The following is an 18,840-nucleotide window of genomic DNA, read 5'->3' as shown; positions in this document are numbered from 1 at the left end:
TCCAAAAGAAAAATACCCATTTGGCCATCAATCATCATACATTAAACACTATAAGAGTTCCTTTCGGACTTAGTATTTTAGCCTTCAGCTAATCACAAAGTAAAAATAAGACGGGATTTTCATTTAACCATTTCATCAAACAGATAGAGGGCATAAGCTCACAACAAGATCATACATGAACCATATGGTATACTACTGAAGAGTTGAATTCAAAATCGAATAAATGTTAAAAAAAACAACAACCTTGAACCTGCTAGTTGATTGTCTCAAATTCACCAAACAACTTGGAGAGTTCTCTTATCCCAAATCATCACCATCACCGTTTCTGCAATAACAAACGGCTAATCCCTCCATTAACTACCTCAATCTCTTCTATATCTTTCTATACGGACACCATTAACCAATATCCTTCTCAGAAAGAATTTGAGAGTTTCCAAAGTTCTTAATTTGGAGATATTGAAGTTAACAGAATTCCCCAATTCCCTTCTGGGTTAAGAAACTAGAAAATAGTTTTGATTTTTGATTCATGTCTACTGGTAGCAGCAAGAGAAAAATAAGCGATGAAGATAAAGAACAAGACCTTTTGTGCTCGACCTAGCTTTTGCTTCCCTGAAAAATGGTCAAGAGATCTCGTCCCAAGAAGAGAAAATGTAGACTTAAACCTTGTAACGTGTAAGAAGGCAAGAGCATGACATCAAACGTGTCAAAACATGCAAGTTTTGTAATGGCACCCATTATTTAGACTAAACGCCCCACAATCAAATAAAGGCACTTGCATTTTGAGTTTGGCTTCCATTTGAGCTAAATTCTCACCCAAGGGGTTCAACTAAATTTGTCTAGGCAAATATTTAGTTTTAAGGCAGCCCAAAAGTGTAAAAAGAAACTTGGACTATTAGAATTTTAGGCACTCTGATGCATAATTCGACTTACGAGTTCACTTAAAACCCGAGAAAAAGATACAGAGTATCACAGTGCATATATGTCAAATATATGAGTTTGGCATATGCATATGAATAGGCCTAATGAGATTTTAGAGAATTCCTATATTTTAGGCCACATAGGATTTTTTGTGTTTTAACAAAAAAATCTTCTCCAATGGAAATAGACCTGGCAACGGGCCGGGTTAGACCCGGCCTTAGGCTGGTTGGACGGATTACAGGTTGATAACAACCAACACTAGCCCAGACCATTTATAATTAAAGGTCAGAAATGTCAACCCTAAACCCTAAGTGGGATGGCTCTGGCGGGTTGGGGGTTGGCTCTGGCAATACCAGCCACGTGAATTTTTGTTACGGGTCAGACATGTTGTGTATTTTTTATGAGATAAGACTAGAACCAATGCTCCACATAGTGTTGTGCTGTTACAAAATTTAAATTCAATGGGATTTTAATTTTACAACATTTATGAGATATTAGTTATGAGTTTTAGTATGATATCCTAAAATTAACAATTTCAATGAAGGCTGGCGGATAATCCATAGGTTGGCTCATTTTATGACAGGTTCATAAATAATAACTCTAACCCGTCTTGTTTTTGCAACGACCCGACCCGATCCGGATCTACATGGTCCGGATTAGGGTTGATCCAGCAGGTTTTGAGTTGCCAGGTTTAAGTGAAAATTTCAAAGATGAGTATAAAGATGATGTGTGAGGTAGTTATTCAAATGTCATTTATTTCATCCTTTGGTTTTAGAGATTCCCTTAAAGGATGTAACATCATCAAAAACTAAAATTATTGATTAAAGGATTAATTACTTAAATTTCAAATCAGTGGTTTAAAATATCATTTATGGTCAGGGACGGCCCTGAGGGAAGGTCAACGAAGGTTGACTTCGGGGAAGCAAGCAATAAGGGGCAGCAAAAACCGTATTTTTTGGGTGGGTTTATGTTACAAAGGAAAATTATGATGGTCTGTATCGTGATTAAAAATAAAGTGGAGGACATATTGATTAAAGAAGAATGGGCATACTAAAAATAAGAAGTTACTTTGATGGTTTATTGGTTGATACGTAAAAAGTTAGAAACATAAATTCTTCCTACATCAAAAGAATTTATTGATTATAGAGTTTAGGGTTACATCTTAGAAAAATAATTGTTTACCGATTTTGTTTGTTGGACATGCTTGTTGATCAGTGTATGTATTTGATCAATTGAGAATAGTGTATGTTGGTTTTGTCTGATGAACTTATATGCTATTACAGTGCTTTAAAAACAATTTTTCATTTGAGAGCTATATTCAGTTTTTTGAGCAAACATTTGGCAAATTGATGTATATGTATCAGGTATGTACGAATTTAAAATTGTTGCTTGATAACTTAATGTATATGTATGTACAAATTTAAAATTGTTGCTTGATTGAGAAGTATATACTTTTCTGGATAGCTGGTGACGGCAAGAAGGATTTCCGGATGGGGCAACAATTTTTTCTTCGCTTCGGGGCAGCGAAATCTCAGGGTCGACCCTGTTTATGGTTGTAGTTGGATTCTTTTTCATATCCTTAAATTAGGAAAATTTTATTTCACATCTACAAAGGAATCCTTACACATCACATTATGTTACCATTGAAAATGCTCTAAAAATGGATGATATCTTGTGTGGATAATGTTTACCTTAAGAACACAAGGAGCATGCACGCGCATCGCGCTTCAGTTGCGTTGTGTCCAAGATCCCTAAAAATCTCCGTTATTACGTAAAAGCCATCATAGAGTCCACCGAACTCCTTATCTGACGGTCTTCACTGATTCAAGATATTGAAAGTCAGACAATCCGACGGGCATGATCTATAGTTCACACAAAATTTTTTCTCAAGAGATATAACGGTTGCATTTTAGAATCAGCATATCCTACGGTTCCGTTTTATTCCAGTTTCAAATTCGTTAAGCGTTTTAAATCTGGCGTTGCTCTCATTAAAGGGGGAGAGATATAATAAATTTTGGACCAAAATAGAAAAATCCTTTTCGAAAAGACCTTAAAGCACTTGGACCTGGTCAACATGACAAAATCCACATGTGAAAAATACTAGAACCACCCTACTATATGGGTTCAATATTTAGAATCCCCACAAAATGGATCCTTCACTATCAACTCCATACTTTCACTTTTTGATATTTGCAGACCCTGAACTTTTATTTCCAGGGCTTGTCAATAAAGCTGCACTTTTAAAATACCTAAAATAACCCGCATACATTTGATGAAATGTATCGTAAGCTTATGTTCAGTTTCATCTTCTATTTCTTTTTCTCTCTCAATCTAAAACCAGAGCAAAAACCAGAGCGCTCTCATTAGATTCATTTTCTAGGGTTTTCTAGATTCGATGCACTACGAAGAGGAAGAAATGATATGATTTTTTGATCTCTACTTATATATCTATTGATGATGTTTCTGGATCTTCAATCGTTTCTGAGTAAGTCGAGATGCAAAGACGATGAAGATTGTCATCAACAATTAGATCAGAAGATTCAACAACAAAAATTTGAGAAAGGTAAGTTTCTCCCTTCTAATCTTATTTAAATCAATTGAAATTACTTATTATGTCATTCAAAAATAAAACTCAGAAGAAACTAATTCTCACGTTTCTTGAAAATCTAATTAACTTTGATTTCAACTGAAATTCCTTGATTAATTCATGATCATAGTATAGATCGATTATCATCTTATCCTAATCTTCGTGTTGAGTTAAAAAAATTGAAAAATATTTGTCGACAAATTTTCTAGGGCTTACTGCTAGAAATTGATTTGTAATCTCGATCGACAATTGAACTTGTAATTCGTGATTAGAGCATCTTAATCCTTATCACCCTCTGAATTGATTTGAATATTTACTTACTTTTTGATTCAAAGTGCTCTTGAGCTCGCAGAAAGGCGCAAGAGGATGGCGGAAAGGCGCAAAAGGTTATTTAATTATGATCCAACAATAGATGATCAAGTCAAGGTAGACACATCCACTTTAACATTCTAATTGAAAAAGCATATACAAAGAAATAAGAACCTCAAAGTTGTATGTAAGCAGTTATGTCCTTAATTTTGAGCTTGGTGTCTTCCGTAGGTACTATTTGCTAAAATTGAACCACTGGAACTTGCTCATATACTCAAGGTAGAGATACAAGCACTTGCTCTTATATTTTTCTATTTGTTTTCCTACAATTCCCTGTATAGATAAGTGTTGTTATCTTTTTCGTCAGGTATACCATTAGAGCTGGCGGAAAAACTGAAGGAGAACTTAGAAACAACGTCCAGCGATCCACAAGAACCTTCTGAAGTTCTCGAGGAGGTAATATATATATATATATTACATTCAAACTTTTATCTGATTTGGCATCTCTAAATATAATTATAATTTTTTCGTAACTCATTGGAAAATGAAGGAACCATGGATTCACGAGAACCGGCTCAAATAATTGAGGTAAGATATTTGTTGATATTCAAATCTTCATACTGTGCAAGTATCCTTTGTTAGCTGGTCTTTGAATAGTATCAGTCTTATTTTTCTTAACCTAACTAAGATATAGCTTCAAGTCACCTGTGTAGCTAAATATATCTTTTAAAAGAGGCATTAATTTGATTTAAAATTGACTGCTTATTGTTTATGTTCATCAGGATGTGTACTGTGTAGCTACCAGTTACACATGCTAATTAGATGTGTAACATATAGATACACAAGCTAAATAGATGTATAACTTCTAGTTACACAAGCTAAATAGATGTGTAACTTTTACTTACACATACTGATTGAATATGCCACTTTTTTATTGTAGGAGTGTGGCGTGATTATTATGTCCTGATAGATGGACAGTTGTTACTGCAGATGGCACACGTAGTGCTACACTCAGCAGCCAACATTCTTACTCATGTCAGTAATGTCTACTACTCAATGCCTCAGTTAAAGGTTCTTTTGATGAATACAAATATTTTTTTTGTTTCTGCGTAACATATTAAATTGAATTTAACTGATAGTTTATAAAAGTTCCAACAACTTTGATTTTGATCTTCATATTCATTTTGTTGCATATGTTCAATGTTTGCTGAAGGATAGTACTGTGTCGATGCAGTTGGAACTTGCAAAGCGTCTAATGGATGGTTCATTCGCTGATCGTGTTTTCTTCTCAAACTCTGGAACTAAAGAAAATGAAGGAGCTATTAAATTTGCGAGGAAATGACGCATAGTCAGTTTTCTAGTTTACTGGGTATTGAATGTTGTATCAGTTTGTTGTTGCTCAAAAATATGATGGTTGTTTCATCTGTTTATTTTGTTGAGTTTCTTTCTTCTTCTGAACTTGCTACATTGAAGTGCGCCAGTTTGCTATAAATTGCTAGTTAGAATTGTTCTTTCACTATAAATTGCTGATTGAAATGTGAATTATGGTTTTCTTAACAAGATTTTAGTGAGGACAAGCCGATGTCTTGGAGTCAGTTCTCAGCTGAAGGTGATGTTGAGTTCAAGGCTGTTCTTTTTGTTCCTCCAAAGGCTCCTCATGATCAGTATGGGAGTTACTACAATGCTAACAAGTCCAACTTGAAGTTATACGTCAGACGTGTCTTCATCTCAGATGGATTCGATGGTCTTCTGCTCAGGTACCTGAAACTTTTTGATGGTAACCAATTTTCCCCAAGATTACTTATATAGATTCATTATTATAAACGAGGCATAGCCGTATATAATGAATTGCAAGCTTTGCTACATGGATAATAGCTGAACATCACCTTTTTTGGTATATTATGCAGGGTCTTATGGACTCAGATACTTTACCACTTAATGTATCACATGAATTTGCTGATTTTATGTTTACATATTTAAGTATGATACATGTGTAACTCCTAGTTACACAATTCAGATGCATGTGTATCTTATAGTTACACATGCTAACCGAATGTGTAACTGCTAGTTGCACATGCTATGTGGATCTACTGGTTTGTATCTACAGTAAGGTTTTCTGAATTAACAAATTTACTTTTTGAGAGCATGAATTATGTTTCCATTTCTATATACTTATGGTTGAGAATTGTTATTATGTGGTCGGTCCAAGAGGAAGTAGATGCCGATGAGTTTTTTTTTCTTCAATGTTGCGGGATTTGATGGTTATGTGATAGATTTAATATACCCAGCTCATTTATTGCTCACATTGGATGAGCCGAGCAAAACCTTCTTTTGCATATGGGTGTGTAACTGCCGATTACACAAAACCATATGGATATGTAACTACGACTTACACATGCCATACGCATGTGTAACTATCTATTACACATGCCTATGCCACTAGTAGGTTAATAATTTTATTCATTTTATGCAGTAGAGCTTTCCTATGTATGAACTTTGTCCAAGTTTTTTAGTTGTTTTACTTCTTTTAACTGCATTAGCATTCAAAATGTTCTTTTACATTAATGAATGCAGTTGATTGAATGAATGCCTGAACCTGAAATCATACATGAAGTATTGCAGCTCTGCTTTTTTTTTTTATCGTACTTCATGTTTAGGTTTGATATGTGTAACTTTTAGTTATTCAGTTATAGGTTTAAGTTCTCATACTTCAACTAAGCTTTTTTGTTGTTTAATTTTGTTATTCAGGTAAATTTTCGTGCTAAAATTGCTAAAGCAAATAAGAATACAAGGTGTTAGGTTCAAGATACTGCAACCCAACTATGGGAGGTAAAAACCAACTCCAAGAACTTTGATTCTCTTCTCATTTCTCAACATTCTGTGAGCATCTGTAACTCTCAGTTACATTAGGAATATGCATGTGTAACACTTAGTTAGTTTTGGAGTATTTACTTATCAATTAAGATGACTAAAGCAGATTATTTGCATTATCCTGTTCCTGAAGTACATAGCTAGGAACTAGTTTCCTTCACCGAGTATCAAAAGCATTTGAAAACTAATTTTTTGGGGAAGCTGCCATATTTTAGTAGCTTATATTCACTTTTTTGTTTTGTTTTGTAATTACTATTGTTTTTGATGTTCTTTGTTATTCACCTTGCAATTTTTCTTTAATTTATATGTACAGATGAATAAGACACTGTATGTTGTCAACTTTACATGCAAATATATATGTGTAATAGTTGGTACACATATCAATATGAATATGTAACTCCTAATTACACATGCTATATGCATGTGTAACTCTTAGTTACACAATTCAAATGCATGTGTAACTGCTAGCTACACTAGTCGGATATATGTGAAACTGAATTACATTGTTGTATGTATTGTTCATTTAAGCTCATAAAAACTGATTGCTTGTTGTGATATTTTAGGTTTCCGATAACTTCTTAAAAGTTAATTGCTTATTTGTGGTATTTGGTCTTACTGGAATTGGAGTTGACCCTGAATACACAAGTCAGATGCATGTGTAACTCTCAATTACACTAGATAGATGCATATGTAACTTTCAATTATACTAGAAAGATGCGTGTGTAACTTCTAGTTACATATGCTAAGAAATTATTGTAAATGAATATTAAAGTAATACATGTACTTTTTGTATGCGTTCTTTTTGATGTCTATTTTTGGATGTGTAACCTTGCTTTACACATGTCATAAGGATGTGTAACTTCTGGATACACATGGCATATGCATGTGTAACTTCTGTTTACACATTCACACTATACTTTGATAATTTTGGGTCTAGATTTAATAATTTTGGGCTTAAATTTAAATTTTATTTAACTTGGGGTTTGACAATATATAAAAGGGTATGGATGTCTTTTAATAACTCTGGGCCTAGATTTAAACTTCTTTTAATTAAGGGCCTCATATTATGGGTTATCCATGGGTTGGGCCTTAGCCTAAGGGCATATTAAAGTTTAAACCCAAAAAGATCTATTACCTGCAAATAAAACCAAACAAAGCAGGTAGCCAGAAAATAATTTTTAAATCTCCAAGAGGTGTACTACCTACAATCAAACCCAGCCATGTTTGGTAGTAATAGAAGAAAACAATGAGGTTGAAATGGAAACGGGATACACGTAGCATGTTCGGAATGAGAAGCCAGTGGAGATGAAAATGAGTATAACGGTGAATGATGGATTGTCTCACATGAACAAGTTGATTTAAGAAAAATAGCAAAAAAGATTCTAAATTAATTAATTAATTTCACGATACAGAAAACGATTCTGTGAATTCTACAAATGAAAAGAATCACTCAGAAACATATAGATGCAACTCCTACAAAGGCTTTTTAAGGAGGAATTGGTTCACTCACATTCTTTTTGACAGCTCTACAATGTGATTAGTTAATACTAGTAAAGTAAACTGAAATATAAGTTTATAAGTGGCGCCAGGCAAGCAAAAAAGAACTGATCGACCATCTTCGTGTGTCGATCTTATTCTTTTTACTCGTCAAAATGATCTGTCGGGATCATCTTATCCGTGGGATCTGTTGAGGCTTCTTCTCTTGTTCACAGCTACAGAAGCCTGAGATGTGCAGTATCATTCAGTCTCTTTATTTGCCAACCTGTTCTTACTGAATGTTGTAATACAGTGACTGAGGAATCATCAACACAGATCTTTTGCAGCATCAACGGGCCGCACCCTAGTATCCCGGTGATGAGACACTTAATAGGCAGTGCATGGGTGAAAACACCAATGGAAAAAGATGAACTTCTGACATTCCCATCTTGAAGTGAATGGTCTAGGTTGTTTGGTTCATTTGGAGAACCCTCGTCCTCATTTTCATGATCTCCAATTTTTGTTACATACTGTAGCCTGCTTTTACCTGATTTTTTCCTTGTAAGACCTTGCCTTTGCCTATAAAGCAGATCTGATTGTGATGGTGGAACGCCTGGTCCATCTCGGTCATGGAATGAATTGGGCAAAAAATGCGAGTTTTGAGGGGAAAATGGTTTACCCTCGTTCTGTTGGCGCATTGATATATCCCTCAATATCTCATCCAGTTTAAGAACTGTAACATTAAGGAACTGCATCATTCGGAATTCTACATGCCTAAGTGATTCTCCTGACGGCGCACAAAAATCAGGCTGGAATCTATCAATTATGTTCATTGTGTCTTGGGTGTATATCTCTGATTGAAGACATCCCTCCCACTGACCCTGACTCATCTCGGTAAGTTCATCTAGGTATTGTATTCGTTCCTCCGTGAAATTCAGTTCCTGCAGAATTCAGCATAAAGACAATCAGGAGGTTTATACACCTGACTCGATTCAAATCTAGAACAAATTTGGGCAGTGAAATCATAAACAATATATCAAATGTCATAACCAGCATCAGAAAGACGACCATATTGGGCATCAAATATGTAGATTTGGCCTTATCCCCAAACATGCACTCTTACCTAAAAACATCACTTTTTCTAAAAGCAATGCTCAGTCAATGGAGCAAAGCACTTAGTCGGTTTGGAACACCTGCATGGATGCTTCATATGTGGACCATGACAAACAATTGGAATTTCTAATATGTTGATTGATCCCATAGGTGGCCCAAGGGATCTTAACCTGAGATTGGGTCAAATGTGCCTTTGATATGAGAACATGGCCTTACATTCTGCAATGGAATGGATGAAAGAGATTCGCAACACCTTCTTTTGGGTTCATGGTGATAGTCAGCAGTTGGTGGCAGCATGTTCAAGATCAGTTGCAGATGCCAATAATTTAAACTGGAGAGCTCGAACTAATCTACGAAAGCATCACCTTTGTATCTAATTTCTACCACTTTTTAGTTTATCCTATCCATACATCAAGCAGAAATGCCAAGGAAGCTAAGGTTTCTACTGATATTTTGGATTGTGACCTTAAAAGCTTTCTTTTCTTTCGCACTAGACATGAGTCTCTCACCCGTGTTTCTTCATATGTATTTGCTAAGTTTACATAAAATTTGCTCAGTATCAACATTTATCACCACATACATCCAAAGGTCAAATGATTCAGTAATTAAGTTGAAAATATAAAACTAAGATGGGCATAATTCTCTCCATCTGTGTTTCATTTACAGCAATACAGCATACTTTACTCGAACTGTTACACAGTCCAAGCTTGCCATTTGATACCGCCAAATTAGTTTTAAATATGGACCAAAAGAATCAGGTGATCAAAACAACCGACCAAAATTCACTTCTAATATATCAATTTCAGTGAGTGAACTGGATACCATATATGATGGGTTTATAACCATTATCAGATAAACACCCTTATTGGGATAGCTCAATCCTATTAAGAAAACATTTCAGCATCCACTAGTATCATATATCAAACGCATCAACATAAATCCTCACTACCAGCCACCTATGACTCCACAATCTATAGAACACAACCACACCCCATCCTGGTTTTCCAAAACATCCACATTTTCTACCCACTAAAGAGAATTTTCATATTTGTGCCGCTGTCACCTTAATCTAATTCTCCCAATCTATCCTTGGCTTACAGATAACCAAATTATCCGTAAGACTACACCAAGAATAAAGATTTAAGCTGTAATTGAGCGGCATCCAGTGTGTTTCTAATATAATTACAAACTAATTTTTGAGTCTACGAAAATGAAATCAAAAATCAACAGTAGAATGTACTACTTACCCTAGAAACAGAGATAGCAGTGGTCCGAGCTCGATCCAACGGAGAACAATAAACCTCATTAAATCTCACCCCTTGAGAATTAAGAAAAACCGATAAAGCTCTCCCTTGCCGTTTCCCATTGGGTGTCAAACTGGATTCTGGCCATCTCCCAGGAACCAAATCTGATCTCAAATTCAGTCCACATTCACCATGAGAAATCAAAAAAACCTCAGTAACACCACATCTATCTTCATCTATTAATCCATCAGATGAATAACTCCTTGAAAAGGCCTGTTGCTGTAATGACGGTGGTGGCGGTGGTGGTGGTGCTAATACATTATATGGATCCCATACTTTAATTGATGGTCCTAACCGTGGTGTACCTATTGTTGATAGCTGTGGTGATAATGGTGATGCTGATGCATGACATGGTAACATTTCTGGTTCTTGTTGTAATACTTTCTTCATCAACGATGAATTATCTAATAGTTCCTCCCTTTCCCTTCCTAATCCATTTATCCCTCTTCTTCTACCATTGTTTTCTTCGTGTTCTCGTTCTTCTTCTTCTTCTTCATCTTCCTCGTCTTCTAATTGCGATGACTGATTAGATCCCATTTATCTATATCACTCTGTCTAGGCGATGCTTTCTGATACTGCAATGACTACGGTTGCAAATTTAGAGGTGGACTCCTCTTTCAGCAAGGAATTGTGGAATCGAAGAAGGTTTAGATCTGGTTTAGGATACTGTTTTCAATGTCTAGATTTACTTTTTTTTAAGCTAAGAGTGAAAAAAATGTGAAGTTATGTCCCCAATGTGAACTCAACTGAGATGGGATTTTCTTTCTTTCATACACTGTCGGATTTGGACGTGTTATGAAGAAATGAAAGTATTTTCTAATGGGATCCTTGACTTAAGTTTAATCTCACACGTAAGCCTATCCGACGGTTCTCATAGGTTCTTCAAACCCAACCAGCAAACCGAGCGGTAGAGTCTTGACCGGTCGGTAGACTATCGTTCTCATGGTAATCTCTTGGTGTGAATTCTTCGCCAGTTCCTGTGCACAAGCCAAACAAGTCAGTTTGTCAATTTTGCACCCATTATGAGCATGTCAAAATGGAAAAAATAATTGTCTAAGTGGCAAATATATTTATTCTTCGCCAGGTGTGATATAGAATCTATTACTGCTAACTAGCGCTCGCTAGCCATTACAATGCGAGTGATACAGAGACCATTGCTCGGCGCTATGTTTGTCGTTCAGTGCTCAACATCCAACGGTCATAAATTCATCCCCTTATACTCTATATTCATTTCGACTCATTACCTCTTTCATACTTCTCATAATTTCACACCTCTTCCATATGAGTGTGTTCAAAGCGAATAGAGTCATATGAAGCACACGCTGCCAACCATCTTTGTCTCACAAACCATCTCAAAACTCTTCTAATTTTTCGTAATATGAATTCTAACATTGCTGAGTTCATAGAAAATCAACATGCCACCGAAAATCAAAGATGTACTAACCGCGTCAATGTGAGATTACATATTTCAGATACTCCAAGAAAAAAACGACCTGTAAAATTTATTTTTATTGAAGATGAATGCATTTATAAGAATTGTGATTTTTTACTCTACCTTCTATGGATGGTACACAACAACAAGGCGGGTCATTATGGGAAAACATATTTCAGAAATTTCAAGATGAAAATGAACCTCCATAATCATGATGCGAGCAAGTTGAGTGGTCACTTCTTTATATCAATATATATGGTATTGCGAGCTGGTTAAAACCTAATGGTGAAAGCTTGATGGGCATGAACAAAGATGTCAGATGGAGTGGATATACATGAACGAAAAAGATACCGATTATGAAAGTTGTTATGAGATCTTCAAAGTAATGCCCAAATATAATCCAGTCTTGTTATTTTAAGTAAAATTTTAATTTCTTAATTCTCAACTTTAGTCTAAATTAAGCTCTAATTTTTCTTAATTAAATATGAGTCTAGTTAAATGTAAATTTTAATTAAATATTAGTGAATTAAAAATATAAGTTTTGTAGTATCAATTTGGTTAAAGCAAGAGATAGAGGTAGAGAAGGAGAAGAACTTTTTATTGATAAAGAGGCATTAGATATGTTCTTTATATATACAATATACAGGAAAGGAAAAACCTAGTCATCTAATGGACTGCACATCCATGGGACATAGGCCCTATAACACTCCCCCTTGTGCGGTTGAATAACAAAGCTTTGTACATGGTGCTTTACATATAGTGCTTTCAATGTAGTTCTTCAAATGCCGTTCTCTCCTTGATGACTTGTGCTGAAATCAATTGCCTGATTAAAACTTTGACAAGGAAAAACCCAGTGGGATAAAACCTTGGTACAACTCTTCACATGTAGTACTTCACATGTTGTCTCGTCATTTACATGTAGTTCATCACATGCAATACGATCTTCAAAGACCGACAAGTCTAAGTTAATTGCCTCGTTAAAACTTCGTCAAGAAAATCTAGAGGGACAAAACCTGAACTAAACAAAAAGAGTACAATGTTAAGCAAACTTAGAACATAGTTGGATACGAATATGTTGCCTCATTAAAACCTTGACAAGGAAAGACCCCTTGGGACAAAACCTTGACGAAGGGAAAAGAGTACAATGTGACAGATGCAAGTAAAGGTGATCTGTTGTAGATGATCACTTTGCTCCGTTGATGTTGACTAGTTGCTTCACAACTCTTAAGGCAGAAAATCCTTGTGGGACAGACAATAGCCTTAGCTGCGAAATTACATTCCCGATGTTTGTTGTTGTCTCATTAAAAACCTTGCCGAGTATTAAAACCCTGTGGGAAAAATCAACCTTGATTTGTGAAGGAAAATTGTTCAACACACCATTAGATGCTCCCCCTGATGTCAGAAAATTTTCATTAGTCTAATGCAGTCAAAAGGAGTTCATCACACTTTACTTTGGTGACTTGAATATTTATAGGACCATGTTGTTGATTCTGGAAGTTGCCTTGCTTAACATACTATCACGTGTCATTTCTTTGATTCAGGTATTTTCAGTAATATCAACGCGATCTTTATGTCTTCAACGTTTAACATACTTGATATTTTTAGTATTGTCTCGCTAAAAACCTTTTTGAGTAACAAAACCCTTTGGGAAAAACTATTCTCGATTGAAGGGGAAAAGAAAACAACTCATCTTCAATTTCGAAGTAAAATATGTCGACATCATGTCCTTGGATCCTCCCCATGATGCCGACATCTCCCCCTTATTACTTTCAGAGTTGTTCCAAACAGTTCCTTTAGTCATGTACTGTTCGAAACTGAATATCGGTAATGACTTAGAAAATAGTCTACCATATTTCCCCATGATTACTTTCGTTGTAGAAAAGATTATTGTTCCTTCATAATCAACAACCTTTGGATTGCAGTTCCTTTAGCATTCCTTTTTATGTCTTTGCAGGGATAAACCAAACACATGTCAATGGTTACTTTTAAGTACATGATTACATTCATTATACCATTCCAATGATGTTGCGTTGGCGCTGAGCTATATCTAGATAACAAGTTCCCTGAGGATGTAAAATTTAATCGAGTACATTATTATAATAAGTACAACAATGCGTCTATTGTACTTATATATGGGAATTTCATCCCCCAACACATCTTCGTCATCTTCCTTAGACGAAATGGTCACTTAATTACATTTAAACCTCGACTAATCATGGGAGTGCTATCAGGATGCATGTCTTTATTAAATTGCATGACAACCTTTGACATATGCAAACTGGTGGAATAATATACCGTAAGCTCCGCATTCGGTCGAGCTTTCCCCAGATTTTTCATCTCAAATTCAGATTTCAAATAGCTTTTAAGGTCTTTATTACATCAAGAGTACCCATCATGTCCGTACCATTGACATATATAGCTACAATTTCAAATCAGGAACTTTATTGTGAATACGCAAGGAAAGATAATTTACTTGTCTATCCCCTCCAAATTAAATAACCACTTAGACAGGTATACCACATCCGCGTGATTGCTCCTATCTATAAGTGAGCGTTCTATCTAACTGTAAACGCACTCGGTGGTTTAGAGTCACTTGATTTGGATAACAAAAGACTATCAAGTACTTTTGTAAATATCTTTTATCTCTTGATTCTTTCAGAGATACGTAATAACCACATACATATGTTGCATTTCAAGTCCTTTTGAAATTACCAAGATAACTAAGTAGACGGACACTGTAACGTTTATTATAAGAGGATAATTCCAGGGCTTTGTGAGAAACCTCGCGCCACAAGGCGAGTCTTGATACTTTGAGACTTCATTCTTCCCACTGTGCTCTATGACAAATAATCATGTATGTCTCATAGGCTTTACACTTGGTTGGTTAGTATTACCACACCAAATACCTTCATATTTGTCAAAGAACCTACCTGGATTGTGTAAGCAAAATATGCTCTTCGTTGACATTAAGCAACAAGGAGCTTGGTTCGATCTCATCTTGCTCTATTTCCTTATGCAAGTGTATATGAAATTAATCATCAATATGCTCACATGATCTTTCCATTGACTCGTGCGCATTCTCATATTCCACTTGGGATGTCATTATTCTCTGGAATCATTAATCTTCGGAGCGTCCTCCTGTTTGATTCATGGACATATTCATAGACAATCTTATGAGATGATTTCTGATGATATAAATAATTTGTGCCTTCCTCACCTACTTCCTTTATAGGTGAGGATTGATCGAACTAAGTGGTCTCTTCAACTTCCTTTATGGAGCCACGGCCTTAACTACACTTCCACCAAGTGTAGTTGAAACACCTTAGTCTATGGTGTACCCCATACTGAGGATTTCTAACCTTGCAGAAACATTTGCAGCTGGTAAGTGTGATCTTGTTAAGTTGTCGATATCAGTGCACTTTCTGAAATCGATTATTCTTTTTCACTTCACATTTACATTTTTGAAGTACAAGAGTCAATATGAGACACAGTGGGAACACACCACGACAATTCCTGTCGTTCCCTTAGAAAATACTTTTTCTTATCTCCCCCTAACGACGGGAAGACTGTCTCATTAAAGTGATAACCCGCAAATCTAGCGGTAAGAGATCTCCTGCCAAAGGTTTAAAACGCGGATAATTTTTGGGAGTTCATTTCCAACATAACTACTTAACAATTTTGAAGACCCATCATAGTACGATGTGGAGTCGTAATGGCACATATATAGTGCAACCAAAAATGCGTAAGAACACAAATTTCAGGCTTATATCCAGTTACCAACTGGTACACATAAAAGGTTGACTAATATTGGGTTCTAAAACGAATTAAGCAAAGATGCGTGTAATATTGCATATCCCCAAAGAAATAAAAGGTATGTTGGTACGCATAACCTATCCTTAGACACCATCTGTAACCTTTGATGGTAGCCTCTGTGAGACCATTGGGTATAATATGCTCTATATTGATCCTATTAATCATGCAATATTCATCAAATCCTTTTGATGTAAATTCTTTAGTATTAACAAGGCTGGTGATCCTTTATACTTTGCATTGTGTAATATGTGCTAGGAATTCTACAAAATTAAACGCATCGTTTGTTGTGAGCAATAATTGATTCAATGCGTCGAATCATCCAGCAGAGCCATAAATCACTTGAATGGTCCGCATTCTGCATGGATATATGTTCACTAGCAACACTTTATTTCTTTGGAGAATGAGTTATTTACCATTTGCGTCTAAGTAAAACAGTATGGTCTCAATCATGTTTTACTAAAGAAAGACTTTGTAAGATGAGTGACGTGCTTTCTTACTCTAAAGCATAATGGGGAGAGGTAGTGAAAATCTAGTAACTTTAGAAATCACTGATTATGATAGATGTCGTAACTTCACATTCTATTAGTTCATTGTCTTGTACACTCAAATGAAGTTATTCCCGTGTTAGTACTTTCAAACGAAACATCGTATCACAACCAATGTGCCTTATGGTTATGTCAAAGTCTTTATGAATCAATCCCAATCAGTTCATTATTGGGGTTAATATGGATTCAATAATTCAAGTTACAGTGATTTACAATTCACTAGATTGACACAATATGTTTCTAAGAATATGCTTCCTTCCACATTCATTAGAAATAATTTATAGATGCAATCAAATCCATTCTCACTGTAATTTTCCAAAAAGGTAGGTAATAGTTCACGCATGAACACCCTTTGCACTTAACAAGATGTGATTAGCCCTTAATACATACAGAGCTTAGACATTGAGTCTTAAAAGATTTAATAAGTGGTGTGGCCTTTTTACGTAACAAAAGTCGGATTCAACTCAATTACTTTAGAGTGATATATGTTACGTTTCATCCAGATATATCTCAAGTGATTTAGAGAGTTGATGTCTCGTGGGAATGATGTACTTTTCATTCTATAAGCGCAGACATCTGATCTAGTTCAATGAAATAGTCAATTGGCGAAGCAAAGTTCTTCTTGTCATTAAAGTTGATGTCTAAAGTATGAATTTCCCATGGAAATTGGTTGCTATTATGGTACCCGCATTGCATTGCTTGTATCAATACCGATAAGAAGATTCATTCCCAACTCTTTGGTGAGAGATAGAATTGCATCTTAGCTTCATCATATATTGAGTTGATACATGTACTTTGATGTCATTACTACCGGGGGAAAATATATCTTTGTCTCATGATATATATGTCCCTTTTCACATGCTTTATATGAGTCAGTACGTCTAACCCTCATTACTTCGGGGTTCTTTCGATTTCAATTTTGCTACATTTAGCTTAATTTGAGAATTTTTTTTATCTCAATAGGCCAAGAGAATCTCATTATACATGTCAACCACTTACTTTAGGTTGAATATATTACTAAAGATAGTTCTCTTGTTATCATATTTCTACATATATTGGTTCGAGTATTATGGATGAAGTAGAGAAATGGAAATTTTCTGACTCATATCGCCTTTTGTGAGTTTTTCCACAAAAACTGGAATACATGTGATTTTATTTGCAACATATCTTTTGGAACTACTGACTCTTTAATAGTCGAGCAAGTGTATTACCACGGAACATTCAAATTTGGGGAGAAAATATCAACTATGAAATAATGGTGCTCAAGTACTTCTAAACCCCAAATACATATATTTGAATCGAGTTGATACAACCAATTGTACAAAGACATCATTCGACCGTAGTGAAAAGCGGGAGTCTAACAACCACGCCCAATATTTTGCTTAGCAATCTGTATGGAATAACTCCAATATACTTTTAAGAGAATCAACTAGACAGTCAGAATCAATCATAACAAAAAGTATATCAAGGAGTTATATCTCAATTTCTCGATTCAATACCTACTCAAGCAAATAGAAATCTGCGAGTCTAATTGAACACAAGAGAAATTAACTTGAACGATACCAAAGACCAATGTTAAAGTATCAATCAATTTAAATCAACAACCAAAGGTTGGATTTACCAATTGATCGATTCAACGCACAACCTGTGATATTTCAATTATATATAAAAATATAATACGGAAAAGAAATAACACAGACACCAGAAGTTTTGTTAACAAGGAACCTGCAAATGCAGAAAACCCCCGGGACCTAGTCCAGATTGAACACACACTGTATTAAGCCGCTACAAACACTAGCCTACTACAAAATAACTTCGGTCTGGACTGTAGTTGAACCCCAAACAATCTCACACTGATCCAAGGTACAGTTGCGCTCCTTACGTCTCTGATCCCAGCAGGATACTACGCACTTGATTCCCTTAGATGATCTCACTCACAACTAAGAGTTGCTACGACCCAAAGTCGAAGACTTTAATAAACAAATATGTATCACACAAAAAAGTCTATAGGAATAGATAAATCTGTCTCCCACAGAAATACCTACGAGTTTAATTCCGTCTTTTGATAAATCAAGGTGAACAAGAACCAATCGATAACCCGAACTTATATTCCCGAAGAACAACCTAGAATTATCAATCACCTCACAATAATTAAAATCGTATGATGGCAAAACTAGATATTGTGGAATCACAAACGATGAGACGAAGATGTTTGTGACTACTTTTCTATCTTGCCTATCGGAGAAATCAATCTCAAGCCAATCTTTCGATTGTACTCAAATACGATAGAAACAACAAGATCAGATCACGCAACTACAGAGAAAATAGTTGGGTCTGGCTTCACAATCCCAATGAAGTCTTCAAGTCGTTAACCTACATGATCTTAATAGAAACCTAAGGTTAGAGGATAATCGACTCTAGCTTATACAACTAGTATCACACAGGAGGTGTGGGGATTAGGTTTCCAAGTTG

General features: G+C 35.5%; 1 protein-coding gene across 1 annotated transcript; it reads right to left on the bottom strand.

Moving 5' to 3' along the window:
* Window positions 1–8,053: 8,053 nt before the first annotated feature.
* On the bottom strand, window positions 8,054–11,363 carry LOC113281365. Its single transcript, XM_026530079.1, has 2 exons — window positions 10,522–11,363; window positions 8,054–9,102 (listed from the first exon to the last, which is right to left on the bottom strand). Exons 1-2 carry the CDS (start codon window positions 11,113–11,115, stop codon window positions 8,398–8,400), a joined length of 1,299 nt encoding a protein of 432 aa, XP_026385864.1. The 5' UTR covers window positions 11,116–11,363; the 3' UTR covers window positions 8,054–8,397.
* Window positions 11,364–18,840: the final 7,477 nt, after the last annotated feature.

Source organism: Papaver somniferum, chromosome 5 (genome assembly GCF_003573695.1).
Source record: "Papaver somniferum cultivar HN1 chromosome 5, ASM357369v1, whole genome shotgun sequence".
In the NCBI taxonomy this organism is placed as follows: Eukaryota; Viridiplantae; Streptophyta; class Magnoliopsida; order Ranunculales; family Papaveraceae; genus Papaver; species Papaver somniferum.
The sequence above is the reverse complement of the archived record's forward strand: the minus strand, read 5'-3'. Positions and strand labels throughout refer to the sequence as shown.

Excerpts from the sequence above, each read along its gene's own strand:
- LOC113281365 (XM_026530079.1), bottom strand. The coding sequence starts at position 11,115 with ATGGGATCTAATCAGTCATCGCAATTAGAAGACGAGGAAGATGAAGAA. Across the intron at positions 9,103-10,521 it reads CTGCTATCTCTGTTTCTAGG|GAACTGAATTTCACGGAGGA; the intron begins GTAAGTAGTACA and ends TGAATTCTGCAG.